Below are 13,631 nucleotides of genomic sequence, written 5' to 3' on the forward strand. Positions count from 1 at the left end.
AACGCCTAACTAATACCAAATTATCTTATAAATTATTATTATAGCCGTTTCTAGCCCGATAATTCGGCTTTGATTATTGTATTGTTTTATTAAACCAACATATATATCTGATTCATAAAATGTACAAACAGATTTGATTATGATCATATATATTAATTATAACTAATACTTATTATATTAAATAATGATTTAACAAGTTAAGCTGCATTTTCTAAACTTTTGGCAAATTATATAAATTTAAATATATTTTATTAAATTAAAAAAAATCCCACACCGTATCATTTCTACCATAAATTTTGTAAAAGGTTTCATAATGATCATGTGACATTGATTTATCCAATCAGAAGTAAGGATATAGCAAACATGTTATTTAAAATGTATTATTACTGATCACTCAGGTCAATCCTTCAATATCAGCTTTGTCACAGAAAGCAGTCTCCAGCTGGTGCAGAAAACATTTCTAGTTTGATATACAGTAATTACCATTTGTAACAATCTTTATGCATATAACATTTGTAAGAGTCCAGATTTAGGGGTTAATTATTTTTAAAATATTTGTAAAAAAAAATTATATTTGATAAATTTACAAAGGATGTAAAATTCTTTCATGTTTTCGAGAGAGGGGAAGTTGAACTTTCCTTTAGACGGCCGACTTGCAAGATAATTCAGATGCGGTCTTTGTACACGTTACTTGGCTGTCTCTCTATTAAAAGAGGCATTTTCCCGCCATTATAAGTAGCTCTTCCAACGAAACTACCATATGAAGACAGCTGATGGAAACCGTCCTTTGCCACATGAGAACACTTCAAAGTTGACCATATAGAAGATGTAATTACTTTATATTGTGCACCTAGCTTTTATCCCCGATCTTCTCCCAACGTAAAGGACGTAAAGTCAACTGAAGCCAAAAATAAACCACAACTGAAGGTAATATGAATTGTTAGGTTGATGTAAAGTTTCTCTTACGTGTATAGGATAATTTAGATTTAAGTTAGATAGTTTGGTATCTCTACGAGATACAGAAAGTCTATTAAGTCTAGAATATATTAATTGTAATTCCATTAATTTGTATTCTTATTTCATTTTGTATTTTTATTGTATTTATCCATTTAATTTGGTTATATTAAATTTTGTTGTTCTTTGTTAATCAAACGTGGTTAATTTTCGTTTGGTTTACCTACGCACCCCCACTCGCTAAACGTTAAACCTTCCTTATCAATAGTTATAATAATGGTTTACGCGTGTTAGTCCGCGGAATTGTCTAACTGGTGTCAGTCCTGACAAGATCTGGATTTCATGATCTTGATCTTCCATATCGCTCATAAAAAGGCCATTCCTTCGACATAGTGAGCGAAACGAAAGTTTCGACGGGGTGAACGCGAAGGATAGAAGCGTTAACGAGCCCTGTATTCTTACACATTTATTATTCAGACAGATACTGTGTTTTCTTCCGACATCATTAATACATGACATGAACGAAGAAATTCTGACTTGAAGAATACTAGCGTATCAAATTAATATCAAACCTTTTTATAGGGTGACAAATTTTCGAATCTCTACTCTAGTAATAAAATGTTAAAAAACAGTGATAGATTGTTTTATGATATACTACTTCTCGTAAATAACAAATATATTTATTTACATTACTCACCTTGTTTAACACTAAAATCTTACTTGCAAACTTTAAAAAATTGTATTTGGTGTGTAACTAAAATACAAATTTTGTCTTTTAAATATTCTATTATACACCTGAAAAAAAACAACTTTTAACAATATAAACATTTATACAGGTTTTAAATATAATTTGAGTACTTACTTTTCGAATAACTCTTTTGCTACAGGAACATCAACAGCACTCAGTGGATCATCAAGAAGGAATATATCTGCATCTAGATATAGTGCTCTGAAATATGTAAAATATTCCATTCTGTACAGATAACGAATAAAAAGTGTATTTAAAAATATTTTTTGATATTTATTAACAAACTTTCCAGATGTACAGTACTTATACAGGATATTTTATAAGTCTGGCTTATAGATTAAATTGACGTGTTTTTATTTTGTTTTTTCAAGTGAAGCATTGCACTAAGTAAGAAGTAACTAATATTTTCTCAGTAGAATTACACCGTTCCATTATACTTCAGATTAACTTACACTGTTCAAATACATATATTTGCAGTAAAAGTTGCATACAATACTCGATTAAACTTACCTTGCTAAATTAATTCTTGCTTTTTGCCCACCACTCATAATCACTCCTCTTTCGCCTACAAGTGTCAAATCTTTTTTAGGAAACAAACTTATATCCTGAAATAAGTTGAAATGAAAATAAAACAGAGCAATATTAATATTTCATATAATATTTTTTCATAGTTGTACAAACATTAAATTAGTATGCTAAAAGCATTAAGAAAAGTTATTATAGTATCTATTAATATTTTATTGTAAAAAATCAGTACACCTAAACATAAACATACTTACATTATTATAAATCATCATGAATAAAAACGTATACAGATTTCGTAATATACAGTAAATCCAAATTTTTCAGATTTTAGCAAAAATATTCAGTTAATCAGTTCAGGTAACATTTGTTAAATAATAAATATTACCAGAAACGAATTAATTTAAAAAGTTTGTTACAGTTTTATTACCTTTTCAAGAGCAGTGATACGTATGATATTTCTGTATTTCTCTTCTTGATATTTTTCTCCAAATAAGATATTTTCTCTAATAGTCCCATTAAAAATCCATGCTTCTTGTGAAGCATAAGCTACCTTTCCTTTCACTGATATTTTTCCGGAAATAACAGGAATTTCATTTAATAGTGACATCAATAAAGACGTCTAATAAAAAATAATAATATTTATATTTAACCTGAGTTTATAAATTGCTTATACAGGTATGTAATTATTATTTACCATTAAAAACTGAATTCATTATTTTATATAGAATATTATATATGTGTGTACATATCTGTAATTCTCAAAAATTCAGAATTTATATTTAAATTAATAATGTATATATAAATATATATATAATATATATATATATATATATATATATATATACTTAATCAAATAAATTTAATATCTACATATTATACATGTATGCAGGGCCGGATTTTAAGCGATTGGAGCGATTGGTACCAATCGGGCCCCGCGCTTGAAGGGGCCCCGCATGACGTCAAAATTTATATATTTAAAAATAGTACATATTACAAAAATAAATATCTAGGTATATTATTATTAAAAATAAAACAGCATATTTCAATATGTAAATTAACAGTTAATTAATTTTGTTATTTAAAGTTTGAGGGGCCCCGCAAAAAAAATTCAATCGGGCCTCGCACCTATTGGATCCGGCGCTTCATGTATGCATGTATAATGTATATTGTTATCTCTTTAATATACTAAATGAATATCTGAAGAATATGTGTAGTGTGATATAAATTCCAGATTAAGGCAAATATGTATATATATATGAAGGAATGTATATATATATATATATATATATATATATATATATTATATGATATATATATATATGAAGAAATTAAATAAATATATATTCAAATTTATTTATATAAAAAATTTAAATATACTGTATATTAAATGTTGAAAATGGAAAATATTAAATTCAAATCAAAATACTGTTATTCAAGATATTTGGGATAATTACACTAAATGTTTATGTGAACTATTCTGTGATAAATTACCTGCTCCAAAGATGATTGATTCGTTTGGGCTACCTGTTATTTTTGTTATAACATATTTCTTCGTGTCGGCTTGTATAATTGTTCCTGTATGCGTTTGTCTTATATACACCCTGTTTCATTGAATAATGTTTTCAGTATGTTAAAGAAGAACATTTATTCAGTGAATATTATTGACATCATTCATCCGAACAATCCGAACATTTTTTAAAAATCATTTATGTAATTTTTATTCTTTTTATTTTAATTCATTTATTTTATTTATTTCATTTTACTTTCCCTTTTCCCTGCCATTTTATGATATTCCTTGTATAACTAACAGCATGTATCTACTATGTATTTTTCTGTATTCCTGCTTGGCTGTGCTCAGCGGCGCCAGAGAATACAGATTATTTTGACTGATGTCTACCTCCTCTTCTTCCTTCTTCCCCTCCCCTTTCCTCTACCCTCTTCTCTGCCGGCTAAACACTTCGCGTACGACCGATGTCTTTCTTCTATGTATGTATGTATATATTTCTATGTTTTGTTAAATATATATTTTTATTTTAACCAGACATACGTATGTGTATAAAACCCCTAGATATAAACCATTGTATCCAAGAAGAGTGTGAAAGCAATAAAGAATGTTTGTAGTAGTATCGACAACTGAGATTTATTTATCGAACTTATTATCAAATTCCTACACATGCTGCGTATCTTGTAGACATGTTATGATACTGACGTCAGTAATGTGCACCATTCTTAAGAAGGTAGAAATAAAAGCAACAAATGTGGCTAAAAGCATGACAACGTTAACCTACCGGCGATTGCGAGTTATTGAAGAAATAGAGAAACTTTTCTTACTGTGGATTAATGGCAATGCATTGACTGTTGATATTATAAAGAAGAAGATTTTATTAAAACAATTAGTGAGTTGAATACTGAATCTAAGAAATGGGACATCACCACACCAACATTGAATGTAATTTTGATTTTATTATAGAGAACGTAAGTGTTTTAATTGTTTTTATTGTGTACAGTATTATTCAGGGTATTTATTTTCGTTGTTGACTTTGAATTGTGTGTTTAATTTTTTGTAATGAATACTATGGTTCTGGAAACAGATTAATTCGCTTTCTTCTGTTTCTAATGGTAAGTTTATTTGAACATGAAAGAATTTAGAGTTCAAGTAACCTCTTGAAAGAAATTAATTAAAACGGTAGTTTCAGATACCAGTCTAATGAATACGTTATTAAGGAATGTATTTCTTATTTTACGTACATTAAAAATATCTAATTTATACACTAAATATTGATAAATACAAAAATAAAAATTCGAGATATATACCTTTCCAGATCCAACAGGACCGATAACAGTTAATAATTCTCCAGGCTCTACCTTTAACGATATGCCATCTAATGTCGGTTCGGTATCCTTAAAAACAATAAATTTTATAATAATTTGAAACATAAATTTTACTATGTGTAATTAAAGTTATCTTTTAGGCTAGTAATGTAAGAATATGTTAATAGGATATGGCAGTAAAAATATCCTAAAATTTACTACCTGTCATTCTTGTCTTTAAGCTTTAGTTTACGTAATGTACATGGAAAATCAAAATCTTTAATTATAATTATAATTAAAAACAATTTTACTTGAAAATCGAACGTGCTGTGTTTGCTATATTTTTACTTATCATGAAATAAATAATGAAATGCTCAGAATGATTGTCTTAAACTCCAAAGGCATCAAAAATCGTATTTAATCACAAGCAGAAAATACATTTTACGAACCCTGTAAGAAGGAATAATATAAATTTTTGACCCCACAATGAAACTATTGAATGCAAAACTCCAACAAATAATATGTGCTTTTTAGGGGAAACAGGTGTACGAAAAATAACCAAGTTTGGTACTACACTTCTATAAAAAACAATTCATACTCAAGTTTACTATAAAATCATTAAATATTGTCAGAAACGGCCAAACGTATCTGGGAGAGACTTCCAACAAAATATTATTCAAGGTACTGATCTGAACTCAAACTTGAGCCTTACCAACTGCAAGCCTTTAGTATGTTGATTATTCAAACATCACAGAAAAATTGATATGAACAGAAGCTCAATTGACAGCAAGATGCATTGTTTTTATCAGAAGTACTTTCTTATCTTCAAAACAAAGATAATGTAAATTTCATGTAAATTAGCAGTGAAGTCACAGACAGTAAGGCAGCACAATGTATGAAGGGGCGTATCTGGATCCAGTGCGATGTCATGTGACTTAAAATTTTGCATGGGGATATATCTAACCTATGTATTTACGTCGGCTGTGTGTTTCGCAAGATAGATAACATGATCTACAGAAAATCACGTGACTTACACCTGGTCAATCATAAGCAACTTTATGGAAAATTACCTTGGTCTTTCCTGCTATATACTTTACTATATTTACGACTTGTGGCTATTAGCCTTTTTAAGTGTACAAAACAAAATACAAATACTCCATAACAATCATACAATAAGAACAATTAACATACAAAACTAAACTAAGTAAACATAATTCATGGTTTTGATAGCATCTTGAAAACGTTTGTAAGTTTTCAAATCTTTATATTCTTTTTTTAGTGTTTCAATTATATAAGGTTTGACAGATGTGTGTGGTTTGGCCGGAACAGTCTGGATTTTGGTAACAAATTATTTTTCTATCTACTGTTGTATTTAGAAAGTCGGTGTCGATAAAATTTATAGCAGGTTACTAATAAAACACTTTTTCCTTAGTTTTATCAATTTAAAATTGTCTAAAAGATCTTGTATTTCATTGATACCTCACCTTCAATGATACATATTAAATAATAGAAATCTAAATAGTTTTAATAACTGGATGGATTTTTATTGAAAACTGCAAAGTTAATGTAGATACACAAAACTTACTTTATTCCACGCAGCTTGAACTCCTTCCATCCATATTCCAAATTCGATTAATTTTAGTCTTTTTTCTATCGTTTCGACTGAATTGTTATTTTTTCCTTGGAGTAAGAGAAAGTTCTAAATACGAACACCGAAATATTAATTTTACTAAACAACATTTGCAAATAAGGCAAGTTCTAGATTCTATGAAACATAATATAACGTTGAAACATTATATCATTAAAAAAATTATTACTCAATATTAATGTTGCAACGAATAGTATATTCGGCCTCAGGCCGATAGCCGAATATTCGGCGAAACTATTCGGCTTGATTAACGCACGCACGAAAATTGGCGCGTAAACCGCATTATGGGAAGGACCCTGCTCTCTATTGGCCCGCTGCACTACGCTTCGCCAATCGCGTTAATTCTTGACAGCCGTAGCGGACAGACATAAGCGTCATGGCAGTATGTGATAAATGATGATATCAAATGTGGATAACAATGAATTGACCTACACGTGTAAATAACGGAAAAAGAACAGAGAAGAACTGCGAAGTGAAAATGTGAAAATAAATGTGAAATTGAGTTAATAACATAATCGAACAAGTCGAGGCAGCTTATTGGCCATCAATGCCAAATAATTGTTCTCGTAGACTTCGGAAAGCTAAATGCTTGTAACGAAAGTCACTTGGCGTGCACGGACGAAAGCCTGGAGCCGTTCGGGCTACCAAGCTGTCTCGAATCTGTGAAATCATAACTGTGATTTATACCGACGTCCCATCCGTCTCTTTTCTCCGTTATTACCAGGCTATGATTCACGTAATTGTAAAATGGGAAATCTACCACGGAAAAGTGACGAATCAAAAGTATTGTGCGCGCACATTATGATGTATGCATAGGCATACGTGGACTAGAGCGATAGAGGAAAGAGAAGGGGAAAAGCAAAGACGAGTGCTTAAAAAGAAGGATAGGCTGGGTCAGACCCTCGGATGTGCGACGATTCTCGCACGAATAGGTGTGTACGTGTGCTGATCTTTGTAATTATACATTGTGAATACATGTGACTAATATTATTTTGTTTTTTATTTTGTGCAGGTTGTAAGTTATAAATAAATAACCCAATAACATTAAATATAAATACTAAAATGATTAATTTACTGTGTTTTTGTTATTTCATACTCCTGTTTTTAGGTATTCGGTATTCGGCCGAACAGCGAAAAATAGGCCGAATAGGCCCAATACCAAATAGTAACCGAATATTCATTGCATCATTACTCAATATATAAAAATTTTTATTTACATTACATTCAAAGCAATCACGCTTTCTTCTTATAGAAAGGTATTTCCAAATCATTTCTACATAGATTCCAATTGTTTTTAATTATTTTTTGATGGATGATAGCAAAGCTCGATATCTCAAGTAGCACTTCTTTACTAATAATCAACATTATATGTAACAATGTATTTTATTTCAATAATATCAAATTTTTTAAATTAAAAATTTAACACGTATTCCGATTTTATATTTAACGCAGATTGGTACTGTTTATCCCTTTAAAATTCTATTATAAACTAATTGAAACTGACTCACCTGAATTCTCTTCAATGAAACAAAAATCTCTGCAACAACATTAATTGCTACAGAAAACAGTACAATAGTATTCAAGTAAATGTATATCGAAAAATTCATAGTGACAAACACAATTTCGGCAGTTAATCGACCACCAAGTAGAAAGATCGCTAAGAAAATAAGAGAAGAAAATAATTTTGATAAAGGATATCCCAATATTAATGATATTCCTCGAATATATATAAACATTCTGACTTTTTTCATTTCTTGGCTACAAATATAAATAAAATTGAATATAAATTATAAAAATTATTGTAATAAATGATGAAAATATTTATTTATGCTTACATTCTGATTTTCTCTATTAACTCAGCATATGGCAATTCCCAAGTGTACATTTTAATTAATCTCATACAAGCGATCATCTCATTTAGCAGATTCAATCTTTTGTCTCCCAATATCGCTGCTTGTAATCTAAAAATATGTAAATATATTCATAATCACATATGTAACCCTTGTAAAAATGTAATTAATTAATTAAAAATTACCTAAGATCTAAACATAATAATAAATTATAAGTTAGAAATGTTTGCTGTTTCAGCATTATGAGATATAAGTTAGAGTTACTTCATTATATGAGAATAATCTTTAAGCTATAAGAATGTTAAAATTTTTGGGTTTAGCGTAAAAATGTTAGATACCGTAGAACAGCGGTCAGCAACCTTTCTGACCTCACGGACTACCAAACTCACAATTTTAAATCCCGCGGACCACTCTCATAAACTTTTTTAACCGATACAAAATCTGTTGTATAATAATGATCATAAAAGTTCAATTTTACTATATTAATATGAAACTCGCGTGTCTAGTTATAACAAATTCACGCAAGCCTAAAGTTCATTGCTTCTTGTTTGAAATAAGTTTATGGTTTCTTAGCGCTTTTCCACGAAAAACGACTATCGCACTCAAAATATTGTTTATTGTTCATTATTTATTGATAGCAGTCATTTCGTATGTGGTTTTAGATTCGAATAAAAACCCCCCAACGAGTGAAAAAAGAATCTAAGCATTTTGCATTTCTTTCGTAATACTTCGCATAACCTTCAGTTGATTAATGTCCAAATTTCTCCACGGACCACCAAAATTTTCTCGCGGACCATTGATGGTCCGCGGACCACCGGTTTCCGACCGTTGCCGTACAAAGTATATATTGGACAAGTACTATAGGTAATGTGGTATATTCCCTTGATAGGACAGAAAATTTTCAGACGCCGATAAAAGCCTTTACGGTGAAAGTTTTATTGGAAGCTGGCCTCTATTGAGTTGTTAGACATGTCAGAAATATCCGAAAAACTCCACGAGACCATCCGATTTGTCCGACACAAACACATCAACAAATACTACTGTTAAATGATATTAAACATTTGACACTGGTACAAAAAAATTACAGATAAAGCCATACTATAACTTTTGGAAATTGTGATGTAAATCAAACTTTATAAAGAATTAGCAAATGTACTCAAAAACAACAAAATTCCTTTCACTTCCATGGCACTTTTTAGTACACATTTCTTATTGCAGGTATAAAAAGATTGAAATCTATTTAAACATTAAATAAAATTTTCTATCAAATATATTGTACAAACTACTGAAAAGTCTTGCTAATACTTTAATAATTTAAAACGCTATATCTCATATAGAAATTTTAAACAATATTGGTTAGTGCCCGAGTGGATAATACCACTTAACTCTAGTAATTGGTCGAGGATGCGCGCCTGACGAACGAGTTCGTCACCTGAAAAATTCTGGATTTTCTTCACGTTAGTAAAAGAACCAAATTTATTATTTTTCTGTTGGAAAAAAATAAAATTTTACTGTTTATAAATAACGGCATCAAAATAATCAACAACAATAAGACAAAAGAGGATAATTGAACCCTGGTTACTGGTTGCCGTGAGTTAACCCGACTTCATGCAATCAGTTGCGAATGGCTTGGATGGAAACAGATGCACTCTGTAACTGGACGACAGGTGGCATCAGATGTCACGTGCCACGAAAACGGGTCCGGACAGACTGATCGGCAAATCTTCCAGTTTCTGTGCTCTATCGCGCACTAGTCATTTTCGGCGAGTTTACATATGTCACTGCGTCCATCGTGTCACATATCGCAGGATGGTACTCACATTGTGCCTGACATGCGTCGCCACTAAACGCATCGACAAGTCGAGGCCTCTATGCAGATTTAAATTACAGTCTCCTTTCCAGCTGTTAGCTGGTTTTATTCAGCTCGCTTATGTATCTGAGGCATTTTTTACGCTTCTATAAAAGTTTAGATCCTGCGAACTGTCGCTGATAGCTGAATCCAGCTAATGAATTTAATAGCCCCAAACTGGGTACTAGATGTCCCACTGCATACGCGAACATGATAATTTGCATATCTCTCTCACCTCTATCGATCTTGCAATTTGATGTGGCTACGCACAGTCCTTCGTGGTGCTACGATTTCATATTTGAAGAGTGTATAAGTAACTTTATAAAACTAAAATTGATTATGACGAGGAGCTGGTAAAAACTTTTAGTGTTACAAAACGATTTATTTGATATATTTTGCTTGTAATTTATAGCTTGTAAAGCTTGTAACATTTGAAATATTTTAAATAACAGTGCTCCTTTCTACAAGTAATGATATAAATATATCGCTTCAAAACTAATTATGCATTTGAAAGGGGCAACCACAATCTACAGTAATGACCGCTGAGAGAATTTTCCAATGATAGATTATAGTGGGAAAAATATAATCTGAAAGAAAGTTCATTCAATATTTCTTCATAATAATTTAATTACAAGAGCAAAATTTCTTTCAGTAGAGAATAATTAATTTATACTCACCATTTGGATTAACAATTATTAAATGAAGTTACCTCAATTTATAATTTACAGTTATGTAGTTTCAAATAGTAATGATTACCTAAGTTTTGAGTATCGTTTTCCAAAGAAAAATTGTATAGGGATGTATAAGAATATTACTGACATTCCAACAAAAATGGCCCATCTATAATACTGCCACAGTACCACTATTGTAACAATGATTAAGAAAGGATTTGTAAATAAACATAAAACGGTAAAGACGTGCTGTGAAAAAAAAGAATTGCATTTAAAAATATAATTATAGGAAAAGGAAATATATTCTAATACGTAAAAACTTTACAAAATAATGTATTTAAGATTACTACATAATAAAAACATACCTCTATTCAGAGATTACAAAAAATGACTGTTATGGAATACTGAATTGAAGGTAATATTATATGTAAAGTTCTAATGAAATTTGACTGGAGAAAAATGGATAAATGCTCGAAATGTGTATGACTATATAAAAAATAATTTTTTCCTTGAGTGTCGCTGTCGCAAAAAACTACTAAATAAATTTCGATTTGTACACACTTCTATGTTTCAAATTTTCATTTATTCTCTAATTATTTCCTAATAGAAGCATTAACTTGACAGCCTACCACACGGGGACCCGGACAAACTGAAAATCTGAAGGAAGGTGTTAGAAATTGGTCTAATCGAATATATTATAATGCACCCCTCACTCATCACTCGCCTGTCCTATTTATGGGCTGACTGAACCGATAATGAATATTCTAAGAATACCAATATCATAGAGAGATCCACAGAGTGAGAAAAGTTAAATATACAGTAGGGCATCGATTATCCGACTCCCGATTAACCGACTTATCGGTTAACCGACCGCGTTCTAGTCGGCAAATTCAAATGTCCGCTAGTGATGTGGCGCTACAATATTTGGTTATGTCTTGGCTACTTTAATATTATTTTTGTTAAATTTTTGCATGTTTTAGCTGGCAGCACTGGCTCGACCATGAAAGGGAGGCTAGTATTTAAACCAGACTTAATACACTATACCAGTGTTTCCCAAAGTGTGGTACGCGTACCCCCAGGGGTACGGGAAGAGTTTAGTGGGGGTACGCGCTGCACCGTGCTTCGGCTGTTCCTGGTCAACAAGCAGTTTACTTTTTTCGATTACAAACATAGAAAAATAATAAAAAACTTCGTTACTTCTTAGCGGTTTCGCCGGGTGCTGTGATTCTGTGTATTCCTCCACCCTATGACCAAGACAACAGTGTCACACAAAAACCTCCAGTATCTACACATTGAATTGTTACAATGTGCGTGTGTGTATTTTTAGCTTTTGTGCGATTTTTCTAACAGGAAAGGTTTGTTATGTGCTTTAGTATTAATAAAAAGCTAAAAATGCCGAATAAACCAATTTTTCTGTAGCTAGTTACTACAACTAACAATTCTTAGCAGAGACTTACTTTGACAGTGCTTCTAGAAAGACAAAAATGAGACCTAAAGTTCATATCGCTATATCTAGGAACAATATTTTCCACATACTCTTCTATTTTGGCTTTTTCGATTTTTCAATTGCAGCAGCATATCGAAATGGAATATCCTCGTTATCTTTGGTTTTTGATTTAAAGTATATGCAATTTTTTTGATGAGGGGTACTCAGCATTAAGAAATTATACAAAGGGTACACAGATGTCAAAAGTTTGGGAAACACTGCACTATACTAATAATGTATTTTTTTCATACTTTTCGGTTATTCGACTTTTCAGTTATCCGATCAACCCCAGTCCCCAATTGAGTCGGATAATCGATGTTCTACTGTATATATTTACATTTATGAAGGACATTCAATACTTTGTTCAGTTTTGTTTATAATGTCAAAACTTTTCTAAATCCTTATTAAACCAATCCTATTGTATAATATATGTTTAAGGGTATGAAATCACTATGAAAAAATCAATGTCAGATCTATCATAAGGAGAAAAATTCACAGAATTTTAAATTGAATATTTTTAGTAATATATGATGATGTTTTCTGAGAAAAAAAAACTATCTCGGTTTGGAAAATATTAATACACTTAAAATTTTACTTTTCAATAAAAAAATATATTTTGTACTTACGTTACAAAATTTGCTGACATCATTTGCAAGAAGGTTCACCGTCTGACCTACATTTGATTTTGCCAGAGATGAAGAACTTAAGTTAATTGCCTGCATATAAATGTTTTTATAAAAATTAATTTCTTGCAGTTATATTAAATCTCAACAGAAATACATCGAAAAAATAGAATAATATTTATTTTATTTAATAGCGAATTAATAAAGTGTACAAATTTATTCTCTTGTAGGCCAAAAATGAGGAACTTATTTAATAAATTCCATAAAGTATCAGTTTCAATCAGTATCAGTACTGTATCAGTACTGTATCAGTACTGAATTAATAAGGTATCCGATACAGGGAGTCCAATATTAAAGGTACAGGCCAAAATAACATTAGCATTTATAAATAAAGAAAATATTTAATACATTCCACAAAAAATTACATACTTTTGTTTATTTCTCGACATAATCTCCGTAAACGTTG

General features: G+C 30.7%; 1 protein-coding gene across 1 annotated transcript in view; it reads right to left on the reverse strand.

Moving 5' to 3' along the window:
• LOC136977326 (ATP-binding cassette sub-family C member 4-like) overlaps positions 1–13,631 on the reverse strand; it is a 107,297-nt gene that overhangs the window by 24,843 nt on the left and 68,823 nt on the right. The window contains exons 5-14 of the mRNA XM_067272794.1: positions 13,169–13,258; positions 11,142–11,305; positions 8,522–8,647; positions 8,195–8,444; positions 6,624–6,737; positions 5,042–5,128; positions 2,655–2,846; positions 2,213–2,307; positions 1,817–1,903; positions 1,683–1,749 (exon numbers count right to left, since the gene is read on the reverse strand). Coding sequence (XP_067128895.1) covers positions 1,683–1,749; positions 1,817–1,903; positions 2,213–2,307; positions 2,655–2,846; positions 5,042–5,128; positions 6,624–6,737; positions 8,195–8,444; positions 8,522–8,647; positions 11,142–11,305; positions 13,169–13,258 — 1,272 coding nt within the window. The remainder of the gene's footprint in view (positions 1–1,682; positions 1,750–1,816; positions 1,904–2,212; positions 2,308–2,654; positions 2,847–5,041; positions 5,129–6,623; positions 6,738–8,194; positions 8,445–8,521; positions 8,648–11,141; positions 11,306–13,168; positions 13,259–13,631) is intronic.

This window comes from Centruroides vittatus, unplaced genomic scaffold (assembly GCF_030686945.1).
Source record: "Centruroides vittatus isolate TY-2023 unplaced genomic scaffold, ASM3068694v2 contig_453, whole genome shotgun sequence".
In the NCBI taxonomy this organism is placed as follows: Eukaryota; Metazoa; Arthropoda; class Arachnida; order Scorpiones; family Buthidae; genus Centruroides; species Centruroides vittatus.